Here is a 17,955-nt window from a genome sequence, read left to right as displayed (position 1 = left end):
CTGCTGGATGTGGTGTCTGGGTCCCAGCATTCATGTTGTCCCTGCACAGTGCTTTGTGCTGTCCAACAGTGTCATGCTACCCCTCACTCCTGCCCCAAGACTTGGCTCCGGTGGGGGGGGCGCTGGAATCACCAGCAAATATCTGTGCAACACAAGTCCACTTCTTCTCCTTTTCCCGTAGCTTATCAGCACAGGAACCTAGTGGCGGTTGAGACGAAGGGAAGACCATCTCCAAGGACGGGATTCGGACCTTAGACGTCTACCCCAGGGCATGAATGTCAGTCACTCTGAACATACTCAGGGAAGCTCCTGCCCTAGCATAAAATGGTGCTGGCCCAAGCAGTCGGGGACCTGCCAAGATTCCTGTTAGCAGGAAGTCGGCACAAGAGAGGTCTTGCCATAGGGACCCCGGGGCAGGATCCTCAATCACTGTTTCGTCTGGAGCAGGAAGGCAAGGTCGGGCCTGGAAGGATGATGGAACCCTCCCTCCCCGAGAGCAACAGGATCCCAGCAAGGCCAGCAGCCACATGGCCTTGAAGCCAAGCTAGCAAATGACAGCGATTGCTCTTCCCGTCCTCTGGGTACGACCAGGCAGCTCCCAGAATCGAGGGCAGAGGAGAGGGTGGAATGGAGTTGTTAAGGTGACAGAGCCACGGACGGAAAAGAGCTGGTAAGTTGGGAAAAGTCTTTCCAGGTGGGGGGGGAGCTAGGAATGTGGTTAAGGTGAATAGAAAGAGGCTGGCTGCCCACCTCACGTAGTTCATCGCCTCCAAGGGCAGCGTTCAGAGGCATCTCCACGGAAAAGTCTGAAATGAGGCAATAGGTGCAATGGTTAAAGAATACAGACTTTAGATTGAGAGACCGAAGGAACTACCCTAAAGACACAACTGTACGCTTAGTAGCTGTATGGCCTCAAGCAATGGTTCTCAAAGTGTGGTCCTTGGTCTAGCAGGATCAGCCTTACCTGGGAACTTAGCAGAAATGCAAATTCTTGGGCCCCACCCCAGACTTCTGAATCAAACTCTAAAGGTAAGGTCCTGCGCACTATGTTGGATCAAACTTTCCAGGTGACTCTGCTACAAGCTAAAGCGTGAGAACCATTAACCGAGGGCGTAGTTACCAACCATTCTGATGCAGTGCCCCCATCTATAAAATGCGAATAATAGCACCTACCTCGCAGGGTTATTGTGAGGCTTAAACGAGACACCGCAAGTGCAGAACTTAGCACAGGGCTTGGGACATAGTAAGCTTTCAGTGAATGTCAGTTATTATCACTATTCTCTCCCACCTAACCTGCAAAACAAAAGAATCCAGGGCCTAGTATTGCTTCTTCCTAGGCCATCTAGTCAGTGTCATTTGTGAAGCACCCCAATGCTGACAGGAAGGCACCTGATGTACATCCCACCCCCTGGGGGGGGGTGTTTCACTGTGTAGCCAGGGAGAGAGAAGTGCTAGGAGGTGCCCTGGTTCAGGCCCCAACTGGGAGCTACCAGCCGTGTGAAGCTGTCAGGAGTGAAGCTTCCCTTTTTATCTCCCACACCACGATGAACAGGGACATGCTGGCTGCTCAGTGCTCACTGAAGGGGGTATCGACCTCAACTTCTCCAGGTCTCACCACCTTCACCTAGTCCAGGGTTGCTGGAAAGCTATGAATCCAATCACAGACTGGACAGGTAAATGTGCTTGTGCAAACAGAGTCCGTGAGGGGCTAACCTCGTGTTTGAAGACCCTAGTTCTCCCACCGAACACTGTGCAGGGGTACGTTCTGGTCTCGATGGTTACCAAGAGCAGCCTTGCCTGGGAGGACCTGACGTGTAAACAGCCAGAAGTGAGTCTGTGGTTGCCATGTCCGGAAGGAGGCATCGCACAAGAGCAAGGGAGGAGACGATGGAGCACCTGCCGGCTCCCTGGGGCCGAAGAAGCCTTTTTACCTGAAAATGAATTTCACAGATATAGAAATCTCCCTGCGTTTATTCTTGGCACACAGAATTTTGAACAGTCGTTCTCATTTTTCTTCAAAGATATCACGTTTTAAATATTTTTTCAATTTTTCAATTTTTATTAGGCAGAAAGAGTCAACTTGATGTTAATCTGTCTTTAACATGTGCTAATTTCCCATTTAATAAGGAAGTTCTGTGAAAATTAGCAGTTGTAGCTGCAAGAGGTGAAATTCCTCCCTGGAAAATAAGATGGGTGAACGACTAAGTCCAGAATGAACATCAGAAATGACGAGTTGAAAGCCAAATGTCCTGTATTCACATAAGTATGATAATTATAGCTTAACTATTAGGTCTCCACTGGCTGCCTCCTTCTCCCCATGCTGCCAAACGGGGACATGGGTAACGATCACACTTTGCTGTATCCGCAGGTTATCTTTCTGTACAAAGATAAACTATTACAGTGAGATAAAACAGAGCACTAGTGTGGGATTTAGAAATGATCAGGTTTGTTTCTTCATATCTAATGTTCTGGATCACTCTGGCTTCACTCTCAGCCTCTCCAAGGCCCCAGCCCACAATACTCTGAGAATCTCCGGGGTCCTAACCCCACCTCCCACCCACACATGCACAGGGGCCGTGACTTAGAGCAAGTTGTAGGGAAATAGACCTAGAGTGGTGCTCTAGTCGAAAGTAACCTCGCTGGGGTCTCTACGTCTTGGGCATCTTACCTGTGCCACCACCCGTGGCTCAGAGGTACCGACTCCAAGACCACCACTGGCCTGGGATCAGCCTTCCTTCCCCTGATCTCCTGATCCTCTGCTCCCCAACCCAGTCATGTAAAACAAACATGCGCCCCTCAGTATGAGGCAGGTTACCTCAGTGTGTACCCAAATCTAGTACAGCACCGATGACTGCCCAGGTGGTTAGAGTACTGCCCACCTCCCCTTCCCCATCCCAGGGAAAACTCAGGCTCTTTCCCTCAGCTCCAGTGGATGATGCAGAGGCCCCACCCCTTAGCCTTACCTCCAAGACCACCCCTGTTTACAATACCAAGCTGCTCCCTTCACAGTCACCATAAGAAGCAAATGGACTCCCTCCCTTAAGGAGGGCGGGAAGGGTATCAGAAGATGCTGGACTTTGGGGGCCATGGCTCCCCCTTTCAGAATCTCACAAAAGCTATTGTCTTCTCCCCAGGAGACATAATGGACATCCATGCCCCATTTTCAGAGTGTTCACAGTCCCTAAGGCCCATCCTTGGGCCCTCAGTCCATGGACCCTGAGTTAAAAATCCCTGCTACACAGTGAATCCCGTCCCAGAGTGTAGAGAAAGAAGCAGAACCAAGTTCTCAAATACCCTTTCCCTTTTCAGCAAGCCAAACCTGGGAGCAGCAAGGGGCGGGGTGGTCAGGCAGGGGAGGACAGCCATCCAGAACATTCTGGAATCATGATCTGAAGAGCAGAGAGGGGCTGTGTGACCAGCCGACAGTGGCCAGACAGAGGAAATACATTGTCTGGCTGCTGGCCATTCTTACCCTGTCTGCCACCATCTAGATCTCTGGCCCCATCCTGACCCCTGGTGGCTACCCATAGGATGAGGCCGGACAACTTCCCAAGCTCCTCCCTGCCCTGGGGGCAAAGGGAAGCTAGCTGGTCCTAGCACAAACGGAAGATGAACTCACAGGTCCCAGCTGGAGTCCCCAGGAGGTATCCGCAAGATTCCTTCAGGAGGGTTAACTTCACTGCAGCCACTATGCCTTCTCAATATAAGTCCAGCAATCAATCAAACACATGTACATGAAGAAAGCATTTATTTACCTGTCAAGTTGACAAAAGAGTGTGCGACTGTGTGTGAGTGTGTGTGTGTGTGTGTGTGTGTGTGTTACAACTAAAAGTCAATGCAGGTCAGTGTGATAAAAAGTCACAGGGATGTAAAGTACAGCATAGGGAATATAGTCAATAATATTGCAATAACTATGTGTGGTGTCAGATGGGTACTAGATTTATTGGGGTGATCACTTTATAAGTTATATAAATGTCTAACCACTACGCTATACACGTGAAACTAACACAATAATGTATGTCAACTGTAATTAAAAAGCTAGTTTTTGTAATAAAAATTTAAAAATGCAGGTCAGGGAACAATAACACCAGCACTCTCCTGCACAATTGGTGAGAGTATAAATTTGTACAACCTTTCTGCAAGTGATTCTAGCAAAATAAATCCAAAATCTTACAAAGTATTTCTATCCTCTGACCCAGTAATTCTGTTTAGAATCCAACTTCAAGAAATCAATAGACTGAAAGAACATGCTACCTGAAATTTGAAATAAACGGCAGAAGAGAAAACAAGATTAGTCAAAAGTGATCATTGCTGAAGCTGGGGGATAGGTACATGGAAGTCTTTATTCTGTGTTTTTTGTCTACTTGGGTATATGTTTGAAATTTCCATGATAAAACATTTTTAAAGGAAATCATCAGAGATGCAAAGGTTTGTATAAAAGATACAAATTTTTAATAGCAAAAGCTGTGCAAACAGCATAAAAGTGCTATGCTAGAATGGTTAAACAAATTACGCTGTATCCAAACAGTGGAATATTATGCAGTCATTAAAAATTCAAGGGTATTTTAATGACATGGAAAAAGGCTCACAGTGTAATTCAAAGTGAGTAAGGAGGACACAAAATTGCATATGCAATATTTAACTAATTATGTTAAATAAAAAGTACATAGAAGATTATCTGAAAATAGTGTCTGCTAAAGTGTCTGCTACACAGTGAGACTATGGATGATTTTTATTCTTGATACTGTGCTTTATTTTCCTAATTCTACAATGAGCACATTTTACTTTTATAAGTAGGCCCAATATATGGTACTTGTTAAACTGCTACTAACTTGGGAGTCGGATATATATTCAAAGCCAAGGGCTGCCATATATTAGCTGTACAACACTGAGCAAATTAACTAACTCTCAGTCCCAGAGTTCTCATTTATAAAACTGGCATGACGCCGTTGTATTTTTCAAGCCATATTTACTGGGCATGTAACATGCACTAGGGCAGGCACTGTGTGCTGAGTGCTTTTCCCCCACATATTATCACATGTATTTTCATACATGATCATTTCAATCCAATAAGCTCGAGAGTAGGTTACGGTATCCTCATCTTAGCCATACACAAACTGACACTCAGAAAAGTTAGGGAATATGCTCAGGCTTACCCAGCCAGTCAACAGTAGAATCAGGATTCAGACATAGATCTGTCCATCTGTGAAAGCCCAGCTCTTAGGCTCCAGCCTGGGCTGCTCAAAGTTTTGTTGCCAGGATGGAATGAAGGGATGCAGGTGGAGTGGCATACATGGTACCTCGCTCCAAGCACAGAGCTACTCCCTTTAATGTTGCTTCCCATTTCTATGACCCCTGAACATTGGTAAATTGTGGCAAAACAAACCGGTGCGCCCTCCGTAAAAAAACAAGTGTTTCTGCCCTAAGAGGAGAGGTTATAGGAGCTGTAGGAACAGACCAGAGGGGCTGGCAGGCTGCCTCGCTCAGGGAGATATGGGGGGCTAGGACTCTGTGTCCTGCAAGTTCCAGGGTAGTTTTGTCAGTGACTTCTGCATGGCTTCATCAGACCCCACACCTTGGTGTGCAGCTGAGAGTTCAGTATAGAGTCGCACTACCAAAAAGGCATCTCTCTCCACCTTCCACTTACCCTGCACTCTTCCTCCCTGAAGATCAGGGCACAGGTCTCAACCAGGCCCAAACACTGGTTTTTCTTTTCTTGTTTTCTTTTTTCTCAGAGAAAAGGAGAATCTTAGGGACTGAGAAGGACAAGGCACCGTGTAAAGAAGGAAGGCCTGAATATCGAGGGGTGAGTGATGTGATGTAGCTGGGCCTACCCTAGAATTCCCTTCTGGATTCATTTCAAATGCCTCTTGCCCCGGAAGCCAGCTTAAGTGAGGTTCCATCCCTGTTCCCTCTTTCCACCCCTCAAACCTGTCATAGCACTAACTGCACTAGAACTGCTTACTCGTTGTCTTCTCTCCTAGATGGTAAGCTCCATGGAGGCAGGCACGACAGTGCTCACCACTGTATCTCTAGCCCCCGAAATGTGCCTAGTACATGTAAGCTGTGTCAGTGTGGGAGGGAGGGAGGGAGGAAGGAAGGAAAGATAGGTCTCCTCCACTAGTTTTGTTCCAAGTGGACCCATAGCTGCTCTGTTCTGTGCTAAGCACTTAGAAGATGTGATCCCTGCACTAGAGGCTTAAAATGTACGTGTTTCTTCAACCTCATATCCACCTTTAGGAAAACAAAGTGCAAGGAAAATTCCTGTTTATTCCAAACCTCATGCTCCTCATTTTTACCAAGTATTCAAAATGGAGCTCCTGAATCAAAGAGAAGTTCCCAAATACATGGAATCCTGGGAGGAATTATATCTCAAAAGGTCTGCTGTCTAGTGTTCTAATCCTAGCGCTGCCACCTCTGCTGTGTGACCTCCACTGTGTGACTTCCTCCTCTGGGCGTCAGTTCTCTTCTCTGTAAAATGATGGAGTGGACGAGACCTAGTATGAAAATAAAAGCAATTGAGCGCATTTGACTATTTCCATCGTTGTATGTCATTGGACAGTGTCCTCCTTACTAGATGCTTAAGGGCAGCATAGATGCACCATCTAAGTAAGCTGAGGAGCCAGGAAAGACAGTATGTGCCCATTTCCAGCTGTAAACAGTAAGTGGTCAGGAAGGGGTGGTAGGCTGCAGGGGGACTTGCCTCAATAAGGGTCCACTCATGTCTGTGTCTTTGCCTTTAGGTTTGCAAAAGAGAAGACCCTGAAGCCCCAGGACCTTCATGGTACCACCAAGGGTGATCCCAGCTCCCCATTCAAAAACAATACACCTTCATGTCAGCCCTCCCCCTTCAGAGGGGCAAACTAGTTGTGGGGGGCTGAGGATGGCAAAGCCTGGAAAAGACAGGCTTCCTGTCAGGGCCCCATTTCAAGCTTCCTTAGAAAGTGCAGGCGGGGAGCCTCCTGGTCCCCCTGCAGTGGTTACTTGGCGGAACCAGGCGTCAAAGGCTTCCTGGCTTCAGTCCAAGCAGCGGGCAGGTCATCCTTCTTCCCAGAGCCCCCCAAACCTCTGCTTGCGCTCTTTCTGCATGGATTTCTATGCTCAAGCCTGCCCTTCCCTGTGACGCGCTTTCTCCCTTCACAACCCCTATTTCAACTTTCTCGGTCTCCATATCTATTTCTTTCTCCTTCCTTCTCCTCCTCCCCAGCTTCTCTCCTCCTTGCCATCCCTCACCAGCCCCAGAATGGGTCTCCCTCCCTTCGTCTCGCTGCCAGAATCTCCCTCCTCCTTAGCTCTCACTCCTGCACCTCTTTCTTTGTATTCCTCTCGCCCTCTCCCGGCCACGCCAGCATCTCTCCTCCTCCGCCCGCCTTCGGCCTCCCCCAGCCTCCCGGTCCTCAGCTCCGTCTCCTCCCCCTCCCATGCCTCCCCTCCTCTCGGCCTCACCCCACTCCCTACCCACCTCCCAGGGTTTCTTGCCATCCTGGGGGGTCTCTGTGCCTCTCAGTCTCCTGTCTACCTGCCTCCCCCCTCTCGGCAGGTTTGTCTGGCATCCAACCTTTTCTGCCTGGGCATCCCCCCACCGCCGCTATCACCGCCACTGTTTCTTCTACTGTCTCCTCCTCTTCCCACCCTCTCTTCTCCTCTCTTCTCCCTGCCCCTTTAAATCTGCCTGGCCCAGCCTCCCCCGTGATGCTGGGATGGAGCAAACATTGATTTGTGCTGGGATGGAATCGGAATTTTGATATTTTTTCCTCTCCCAACCATAAGAAGAAAAAAATAAAAACACCCTCTCTTGGTTGCCCCCTCTCCCTTCCCATCCAGTTCCCAGCTCCTCTTCCCTATCTCCATCCAAAGCAGATTTTTTCTCTACACTATTCTCATCTCCCCCCACACCCCTGCCACTACCTCGCCCCCACCCCCACCCCCACCGCGGCTCCTCCAGCTGGGGAGAGAGGGGACTCTCTCCTTGGGCTCCCCCACCTTCGCTCTCTGGGTTGGAGCAGTCTCTCCGGAAGGGGAGGGGGCTTGGCTTGTGCGGGTGAAGTGGGAGTGGAGGTATCCTGCCATGGACGCCGAGCCTGGGAGGCAGCCTGAACCCCAGCCCACATGGTGAGTAACCTACCCACTCCCTCCCGCCTGTCTGCCCATCTCCACCTGCGCCTTTTCCTGCAGAGCCTCCCCCGTCCCTATCCTTTCCTCCACCAAACCTTCTGCCCACCTTGCACCGATCTCCCTCCTACATTTTCAAACCCCCCCCCCTTGCCTAGGAAGCCAACAGAGGGGCTTCCGCGACAGAGGGGTCCTGACAGCAACCAAGGAAGGGGATAGCCTAAGACCCTGCCCAGCCCCCTCTCAGGACTCCCCCAGTTGCCATCCACACAAGACATTTTGGGGTTTTAGGATGGAGAAGTAGGACTCCCTCTTGAGATTGGGACCCCAAGTCCTGGGAGGGGCTCTCTACAAGAATGGAAGGGTGGGGGAGCCCCCGTGCCTCCAAAGCTTAGGAGCTCCTGGAAGACGCTGCCGAAGGGTGGGGGGTTGGAGGGCGGTGCTGATGGCGGGGAACCACTGGGCCAGGGAGCGGCGGGCAAAGAGGAGGGACCTCGCTCGCCACTTCCCCCCTCTTTCTCTGCAGCCACTCAGGATGAGGGTCCGGCCCTGTCAGCCCGCGCTGGGGCCCCCCCGCCCAGCCCCGGTCTAACTGCCCCCGCCCCCAGGCCTCGCCCGGCTCGCAGGCCCCCAGCCGGCTTTCCAGCCCCAGGATGCGCTGAGCCGCCGGGGGGCTGAGGCCGCGCCAACTACATGCATGTCCCCCGGGGGCAAGTTCGACTTTGACGACGGGGGCTGCTACGTGGGGGGCTGGGAGGCGGGGCGGGCACATGGCTACGGCGTGTGCACCGGGCCCGGCGCCCAGGGCGAGTACAGCGGCTGCTGGGCGCACGGCTTCGAGTCTCTGGGCGTCTTCACGGGGCCCGGCGGACACAGCTACCAAGGCCACTGGCAACAGGGCAAGCGCGAAGGGCTGGGCGTGGAGCGCAAGAGCCGCTGGACATACCGCGGCGAGTGGCTGGGCGGGCTAAAGGGGCGCAGCGGCGTGTGGGAGAGCGTGTCCGGCCTGCGCTACGCCGGGCTCTGGAAGGACGGCTTCCAGGACGGCTACGGCACCGAGACCTACTCCGACGGAGGTGCGGGGCCCGGCCCACTACTGTCTGTCTACTCGTCCGCTTGCCCCTCCCGCTCCGCCTGGCCCGCGTATGCCTTCCCCCGCCACAGGCACCCCATGCCCCGCTGTTTTCCCATCCACATGCACGCGGGCGCCCATCTTTCTGTACTCTCGTCCCACCATAGCACATGCCTTCCTCATTTGTCTGCCCCCTGCTTGCTTTTCCCTTTCCAGAATCTGCCTGCCCTCACCCCTTACCCTTTTGCCTGTCCCTCACCGCCCCGTATCTACCTGACTCTCACGCAGCCGTCTGCCTGTCCCTTACACCCCTCCTCTCTGCTGATCCCACACACCTCCCCTCCACCTGCCTGTCCCTAACACCTCTGCTCTGCCCATCCCCTCACATTTCTCCTGTCGGCATGCCCCTCCTAGTCCTGTTCGCTAGTCACAGGCTCTCCTGTACACCCGTCAGCCTGTCCCTCACACCCTCTGGACTGTCTGTCCTCCACACACCCCCGCCTGCCTGTCCCTCTCTCTTTCCCTTGTCTACCTGCACTGCCAAATCCACGGGTCTCCTGCTACTTGTCTGTCTTCACTCTTCCACACCTTCCGATCCAAGCTGGCCTGTCCCCAGCTCCTAGTGCCCTTCCCCAATTTCCACACCAAGGCTTCCAGGGGCGCTTGGGGCCTGTGGTGCAAGGAGAGGCAGGTCCTGACTCTTTTTCCCCCTCCCCCCCCCCACAGGCACCTACCAGGGTCAGTGGCAGGCGGGTAAGCGCCACGGCTACGGGGTGCGCCAGAGCGTGCCCTACCATCAGGCGGCACTGCTGCGCTCGCCCCGCCGCACCTCTCTGGACTCTGGACACAGCGACCCCCCGACGCCGCCCCCGCCCTTGCCGCTGCCAGGCGACGAGGGAGGCAGCCCGGCCTCGGGCTCACGGGGCGGATTCGTGCTGGCCGGGCCCGGGGACGCTGACGGCGCGTCCTCCCGCAAGCGCACCCCGGCGGCCAGCGGCTTCTTCCGCCGCTCGCTGCTGCTCAGCGGGCTCCGGGCTGGCGGGCGCCGCAGCTCCTTGGGCAGCAAGCGGGGCTCCCTGCGCAGCGAGGTGAGCAGCGAGGTGGGCAGCACAGGACCCCTGGGCTCGGAGGCCAGCGGGCCCCCGGCCCCAGCGCCGCCCGCCCTCATCGAGGGCTCGGCCACTGAGGTGTATGCGGGCGAATGGCGCGCCGACCGGCGCAGCGGCTACGGCGTGAGCCAGCGCTCAAACGGGCTGCGCTACGAGGGCGAGTGGCTGGGCAACCGACGGCACGGCTACGGGCGCACCACCCGCCCCGACGGCTCCCGCGAGGAGGGCAAGTACAAGCGCAACAGGCTGGTGCACGGAGGGCGCGTGCGCAGCCTCCTGCCTCTGGCCCTTCGGCGGGGCAAAGTCAAGGAGAAAGTGGACAGGGCTGTCGAGGGCGCCCGTCGAGCAGTGAGTGCTGCCCGCCAGCGCCAGGAGATCGCTGCTGCCAGGTGGGCATCAGGTGCAGAGGCTAAAGCTGGGCTAATAGGAAAAGGTACCCTAGGAATAGGGAAGGGGGTTGGTGCCTAAAGAAGGACCAAGACCCAAGGCCTAGGGCCTGGTGGGGAAGAGCAGACCTAGGGCCAGGCAGTTGTAGCCCTGAGTATTTGGGGTGTTTATATCTGAGGCTACAGGTGGATGTAGGTGTAACTGTGGGTGGCTGGGTATTTGAGGGAAGCCGTGTTAGGCTGTAAGTGTCTTTTGTGGGGACATGTGTCATTGCGTGTGGGAGTAGCAATGAGTGCTGCCTTATACAGGCCCAGAAGCCTCTTAGAACTCAGACATGTCTCTAGTTTTCATCTTCTTGCAGCAGATTCAGCCTCAGGCCAGGAGCAACAGCACTGGGCAGGGAGACAGGGAGTATGCATTCCTAACCATATCCCCGCCTGCCGATAGTCTGATATCATTTCATCCTGGTGCCTTGAGGAGGTCTAGTTTGTGCAGCTGACCTATCCTCCTAAAAAGATAGTCCCTCTCAGCTTCGCCTCCCTTTATCCACCGATAAAGATTTGAGGGGAGGAGGCTTGCCTGTAAATGAAATATTTTTTCTGTAAATCAGATTACATTTCTATGCATCAGGAATCTTACCTAAAGCAGCGCTCTCCAGTAGGAATAAAATGTAAACTAAATACGTAATTTTAAAATTTTCTAGTAGCCATATGAAAAAAATAAAAAACAGATGAATGAATTTAAATATTTTATTTAAACCAATATATCCAAAATATTATCATTTCAATCTCTACTCAATATAAAATTGTAAATGAGATATTTTATATTCCTTTCTTTTAACTAAGTCTTTGAAATCTAGTATTTTACTCTTACAACACATCATTTCAATTCAGACTAGCCACATTTTAAGTGCTGAATAGCTACATATGGCTTGTGACTATTGGGATAGCCCAGATCTAAAGAAAACCAAAAATCCATTTGTAATGAGTTTCACAGGCCCCCGAATTTTTGCCACTCACACATATGAATTTTTACATGTTGGATTTTCTTTAAAAGGGAGGACACAGTTGAAGGATTTTGTTTAATTTGGGAACTGTTTCAGAAGATCAGAGGTCAAATATGTTCAAATATGCATCAGTGAGCGCGCGGGCACGCACACGCGTGCGTGTGTGTATGAACATGTCATATCCAGAATAGATGCCTGAGCCATAGAATGTCTGTCTATAGTCATATCTGAGCATCTGGATGGTTAGAGTCCAGGGCCTTAAGCCAGGGAAGGGGGAGGGCAGAGCACCAAGGAGCACTTTAGGCTAGATGGGGAGTGGACATGTGCAGGAAAAACTTCATCTCAGTAGCTGGATGATCAGGCAGTGGGAAGAGGCTGGTTGGCTCCCCAGCAACAGGCCTGGCAAACCTGATTGGCTGCCAGCTGCCATGGAAACAAGCAGAGCCTCAGCAGCAGGTGTCTCTGCCAGGTGGCCTGAGCCTGGCCTGATGCCTTTCCACAGAGTGGGTCTACTGCCTAGGATTTGATCATCCATACCCTCCCAACTCAAAACCATAGGCCCTTAGCAGTGTTGCAGTTTCTTGGCCACCAATAGAACTCTGTGTAATGCAAGACTGCGATCCTCATCCCCTGCCTTAAACCCTAAGACCAGCTCAGTTTCAGGACAGGGCTAGTCATACAGAGTCTGAAAGCCCTAAAATGGAAGAATAGCATTATCTGAGGCTCTCCCCAAGCAGGCTGTAAATGTCCTTGACCCACCAGGTTTGAGGCGAGAAGGCTGACCATATCTTCCAAGGTGCACATAGAGAAGATGGACCTAAGTCTGCAGTGGACATCACCACTCCTCTCCCCACCCCCATACTCACTGCCTTCCTAGGCCAGATTAAATAGGTCTAGTAGGTCCAGAAGGTGTTATGGGTCTTGATCCATTCAAGCCCATGGCAAGTATATCAGTCACGATTACAGATCTAATTTAATGATTACAAGGCATCTACCATTAGCAGCAGAGGGTGAAAGGGAAGGGAAAATTGAGAAAGTGTGACATCAGAGGGAGAACTGGAAAACAACAGTAGGGAAAGGATTGATGATGCTTCGAGGTTACCTGTACCTAAGGAGCAGGGCAGGATGGGAGGGGGGTTGTGGAAGGGAGACTAAGAGCTTACCCAGAAGATAAGCTCCCTCTCACAGTGTTGAGAAAGCATTCATGTTGCCGGGGAGATGGAATAGATAATAGCAGAAAGGGGGACCAACCTTTACTCCAGTTCCAGAGCTCAGAAAGGATGAGGTAGAGCGGGGAGCAGTGGCAGTCAGGAAAAGGGGAGAACAATGTGATAACCAAAAAGGCTAAGGAAAAGCAAGATGTGAAATTCTCATGTCAGGAAATCTGCAGGGAAAGGCAGGATTCCATAATAAGGGTCAGCAGCAGTGAGGGGAAGGGAGAAGATGGCTCCGAGCAAGGAGGTGGGGGTGGAGTGAAGGAGGGCAGAATTGAGGTTACAGGCAACCACCGTGGATCCCACAGAGAGCTATGTGACCCCAGAAGTATGAGAGGAGATGGTAATAACATGAAGGGCCGGCAGCAAAGAGGGAAGGCACAGCTTATAAGCACCAAGCAGGTGCGACTGCAGAGGGATGTGCTAAGAGAGTGAGGTCTCAGTTATCACTGGAAAGGGAGCAGGACAGGAAGGAAATAGCAGAGCTGAGGGCAGGGAGGAAAGGCTTGGCCCTGCAGCTTGAAGAAGGGACATGTTACTACAGGACCTAATGGTGGAAGGGTGTGAGAGGAGCAGGAGGGTGTGATGACAGCACGCACAGCCCAGGTCTAAGAAGGGAAACCAAAGGCCAGCTGCCCTGCCTGACAGGGGGAGGGAGAACTGGCGGAGGGTGAGGCTCAGCAAAGGCTGGGCTCAGATCCAGAGGACGTGATGTAGTGGGGACATGGGCCAGGGGCTGGAGCATCTGAGCGGGTCTGGTAAATCCTTGTCCCCCGCTACCCAACAGGGCAGCAGACGCCCTTTTAAAGGCAGTGGCAGCCAGCAGCGTTGCTGAGAAAGCTGTGGAGGCTGCTCGAATGGCCAAACTGATAGCCCAGGACCTGCAACCCATGTTAGAGGCCCCAGGTGAGGCATGGGCAGCCGGGGTGACGGGTGGGCCCCCTGGGAGCTGGAGGGGAAAGGGGAAGGGAATTCCCACAGGGGACTGGGGATGGGAAAGCCAGGGTGTCAGGGTCCAAGGGATGGAGGGTGGGAGCATAGGGAGTAGAACTGGGAATTGATAAATAGAACAAAAGGTTAAGGTCTTGCAATGAGAGGCTGTAAACCTGGGGATACCAGTTCCGGGAGCCACCCAATCAGGAGGATAAAGCTGCAGCTTTTGCAGCACAAGGCCAGTTAGGCCCCTCTGATTCTTAGCTATACCTGTCCCAGGCCGCAGACCCAGGCAGGACTCCGAAGGTTCCGACACAGAGCCCTTGGATGAGGATAGCCCTGGGGTGTACGAGAATGGACTGACTCCCTCAGAGGGCTCCCCTGAACTGCCCAGCAGTCCTGCCTCTTCCCGCCGACCCTGGCGACCCCCTACCTGCCGGAGCCCACTGCCTCCTGGAGGGGACCAGGGTCCCTTCTCCAGCCCCAAAGCTTGGCCTGAGGAATGGGGGGGCCCAGGTGAGCAGGCAGAGGAACTAGCTGGCTATGAGGCGGAGGATGAGGCTGGGATGCAGGGCCCAGGGCCCAGAGATGGTTCCCCACTCCTTGGAGGCTGCAGTGACAGTTCTGGAAGTCTTCGAGAGGAGGAGGGGGAAGATGAAGAGCCCTTGCCCCGGCTGAGGACCCCAGCAGCCTTGGAGCCTGAGCCCATGGCCACACCAGTCCTGAGGGGCCTGTCCTCAAGGGGTCCTGAAGCCGGGTGCCTGATGGAAGAGCTTGATGAGCCAGCTGCAACTGAGAGGCCTGCCCAGCCGGTGAGACAGACATACTCCATCTCGCTTTGCGCCCTCTAAGTATCAGCTTCTTTCTGGCCCCTCTTCTCCTCGAAGCCTTGCTTCTCATCCTTTCCAGACCTCTCTCTGATCCCCTGAAGGACTTGTTTTGGATTCAGCTTTCTCTCTGTCTGCCCAGTCTTAGACTATAACCCACCTCAAAAATTTTTTAAAACTTGAGAGCTGGAAGAAACCTTAGAGACCTTCGTGTCCAACTCCCTCATTTGACAGAAGGGGTAACTGAGGCCCAGAGCACTTAAAGTAACTTTCCCAAGGTTACACACAAATAATTAACGGTAGAGCCAGAACATCTTTCCCTGTTCTCCTTCCATCTCATTTCCAGCTCCGATTTCCTTCTCCACCCCTACCCCCACCTCCACACTTTCTCTCTTTGGTGCTCAGAAATAAAAAAGGAAAAGCTTGTTGCCTCCCTACCCTGACTCTCCCTCCCTCTCCTGGGAAGAAGGGAAATAGGAAAGAAAGCAGAAAACCAGGAAGGGTGGAGTTTCCCCAGAACTCTCTACTCTGATTGGACGCCAGGCCTTGCCCTGTTTCCTAGCAACCACATCCTCACCCCTTCATCCCTCTCTGCTGTACTGCAGTACCGGCTGCTGCTGCCAATGTATGCTAAGGCCAGGCATCTGCTGGGCCATGTGACATGGTGGTAGGAAGGGAGTAGAGGGAGGAGGGGGGAAGGGCTGTTTCTGACTTGAGGGAGCCAGAGGGAAGGTGGGGCCCTGACTGGGAGAAGAGGTGTTTTGCAATCCAAAGCAAAGGTTGGAGATGCCCCTGCTCTGGCCTCTGAGGAGAGGTGCCTGGGACCCTTCAGCTTTGCCACCTCAGCCAGGGCAGAAAGGTGGTCCTCGGCCTGGTCGTCGGGGACTGAGACTGCATTTTCCCCTGTCTCTCTAGGGAGCTGCCAATCCCTTGGTGGTGGGAGCCGTGGCCCTCCTGGACCTCAGCCTGGCGTTCCTGTTCTCCCAGCTCCTCACCTGAGGCTCCTGCCTGACCTAGTTCTGGCTTCGGGTGCTGCCTCTTCACTCCTTTTACCCGCCTTTTTCTCTTTTTCTCCTCCCGATTGTTTTTTTCTCCAATCTTTCTCTTCTCCCTTTCTTTTCTGTCTCCCTTTGTTTTTGTCTGTTGCTTTTTCTTTCCCGCTCTTCCTTTCAGATTCTCTCATTTATTCTGGATCTGTCTCTGTCTTCCTTTCCCCACCCCACCCCTTCTCCTTCTCTAGATTGTTTACATATGAAGGGCTTTTCTTGCTCAGAGTTGCTCTCTTCTCTGAGACACACAAATCTAAGTCAGACCATTGCCCCATGCCCTCCCCACCTTTTCTTTACACCTAAACTTGGATGAGGGTGGAGGGTTGGTATCCTGAGGAGTCTCCTGGAAGCTGAGTGGAAAGGAGGAAGAAAATGGAGAAGGAATGACTATATACTAGGCAAGGCACTGGCCGAGCTTCTGTGGCTCCCTAATCCAGGGACCTGGTGTCTCTGAGGCCAAGTGAAAAAGCTGGAGGAGGTACAACCACCATCTCTGACCTTGAAGGATCCTATGTCACCTCCAAGCACTGCGCTAGGTTCTTGCCTAACCCCAACTTTTGCTGAAGGAGACGTGAAGGGAAATGAAAAGTAGAAGGACTCCCTAGCATCTCCCACTTTCTTTCCTCAACAGTCAGCCCCTCGTCCAACCCATGCCGTGTATAAAGGAAAGAGCCCAATGCAGTCAAGTCTACCCACTAACCTCTCCCACCCTCTTTCTTTCCTCTAAAAATTTGGTTGGTCTGGACTCACTTGTGGCCTTTGATTAAATTTCTAAGGGCCTGAAGAAGACATTCATTCGTACTGCAGAGGATTAGAGGCACTTGAGCAAGGACCCCACGCCCCCAACTCTGGCAGTTGTATAGGTGGAGGCAATTCTGGGGAACAGAACCAGACCAGGTGACAGGAACTCACAGAGCAGCACAAGCTGTGACACGCTTAGTAGTCTCCAAGTGGGTTATACCTCTTCCCACGTCACTTCAGAATCTTGTGAAATGGGAAAGCAACAGAAGGAGGGGATCACAGGAAGCCAATCTATCACACACTTTCCAGGCAGGGCAGAGGTGGGAGTCAAACCGGGGTGAGAGGCGGGTGGAGAAGCCCTGTTTGTTTGAGGCTGTGGCTGCTCTCTGGTACTAGCTTTTCCCCTGAGGGCAGGAAACCCTAAGAAGAGGGGACTGTAAGGTCCCCAGGGGATCTTTCCTCCCTCCCCTGCATGAGGCAGAGGCAAGCTGCCTGCCAAACCCCTCTCCCTCCTCAAGGAATGGCCTTGCCTGGGAATGCCCACCACACACACCCTCTTCTTTTTTTCTAGTCAAACTGTTTACTCCTTGGCCTGCCTCCCTCCTTCCTCCCCTCTCAACCTTTACTTCTGATTTCTATTTCATGGAATTTGGGATTGAAGTTAAACTACAACAGTGCCGCCAACACCAAGTCTTGCAGGAAAAAAAAAATACAAAGAAATTTAACAAAAAAAATATATTAATAAAAAGTTCAAAAAAGGGGGGGGATTGTCATCTCCTTTGGGGTGCGATGGCTTCAAACCCAAGCTCTCTCTGAGGCTCCCTGGGTGGTGAGAATGCACCAGGAGCTCTCTTGGGGACCCCAGACCTGTTACACAGTCTCACGGCCCCTACGTAGGAGTCCTTCCCCTAAACTCCAAAGCCTGAGGCAGAGGTCAGAGGACTCAAGACGGCTCAGCAGGGCGGCCCACGAGGGGCGGGGGTCCCGCGATGGGGGCGGGGAGAGGGAAGGACCAGATCAAGCTCCAACCCCGGCCGGGCCCTGTACCAGGAAACGCCGGGGGGACAGGAACGGAGTCGAAACAAGCCAGGTGAGGCTGACGCCCTGGTGTGCGGAAGCTGGGGCCGCCTGAGATGTCAGTGTGGGGAGGAATCCCGCGAAAGAACTAGTGCAGGGCCTTGGAGGAAAGGAATGGCTGAGCTAGGGATGGGGAACCAGGTGGGGGCGGAGGGGGGCAAATAGGCGGGGCTCCGGCGCATGCTCAATAGGAAAGGGCGTGGGGTGGGGTGGGAACGCATGCGTAGTGGGACCTTCTGGGGAGGGGAGGAAGGGGCGGAATTTGGAGACCCACGTGGGGAAAGGTGAATGTGGTCTCAGTTTTTGGGGTAACTGTGGCACCCGGGCCTTCAGGGTCTTGGCACAGGGCACGCCTGGACAGAAAAGGCCAGGCACTCTGAGCAAGAGAGGGTTAAAGCCCTCTCCATTCCCGGGCTCTGCCCCTTAGG

At 52.9% G+C, this 17,955-nt stretch overlaps 1 protein-coding gene across 1 annotated transcript; it reads left to right on the top strand.

Moving 5' to 3' along the window:
- Positions 1-7,474: 7,474 nt before the first annotated feature.
- JPH4 (junctophilin 4) lies at positions 7,475-15,984 on the top strand. The gene is made up of 6 exons (XM_033107675.1): positions 7,475-8,112; positions 8,639-9,188; positions 9,911-10,682; positions 13,688-13,806; positions 14,113-14,645; positions 15,576-15,984. Exons 2-6 carry the CDS (start codon positions 8,810-8,812, stop codon positions 15,657-15,659), a joined length of 1,887 nt encoding a protein of 628 aa, XP_032963566.1. The 5' UTR covers positions 7,475-8,112; positions 8,639-8,809; the 3' UTR covers positions 15,660-15,984.
- The last annotated feature ends 1,971 nt before the right edge of the window (positions 15,985-17,955 follow it).

This window comes from Rhinolophus ferrumequinum, chromosome 6, assembly GCF_004115265.2.
Source record: "Rhinolophus ferrumequinum isolate MPI-CBG mRhiFer1 chromosome 6, mRhiFer1_v1.p, whole genome shotgun sequence".
NCBI lineage: Eukaryota > Metazoa > Chordata > Mammalia > Chiroptera > Rhinolophidae > Rhinolophus > Rhinolophus ferrumequinum.
This window is presented reverse-complemented; position numbering and strand designations above follow the sequence as displayed.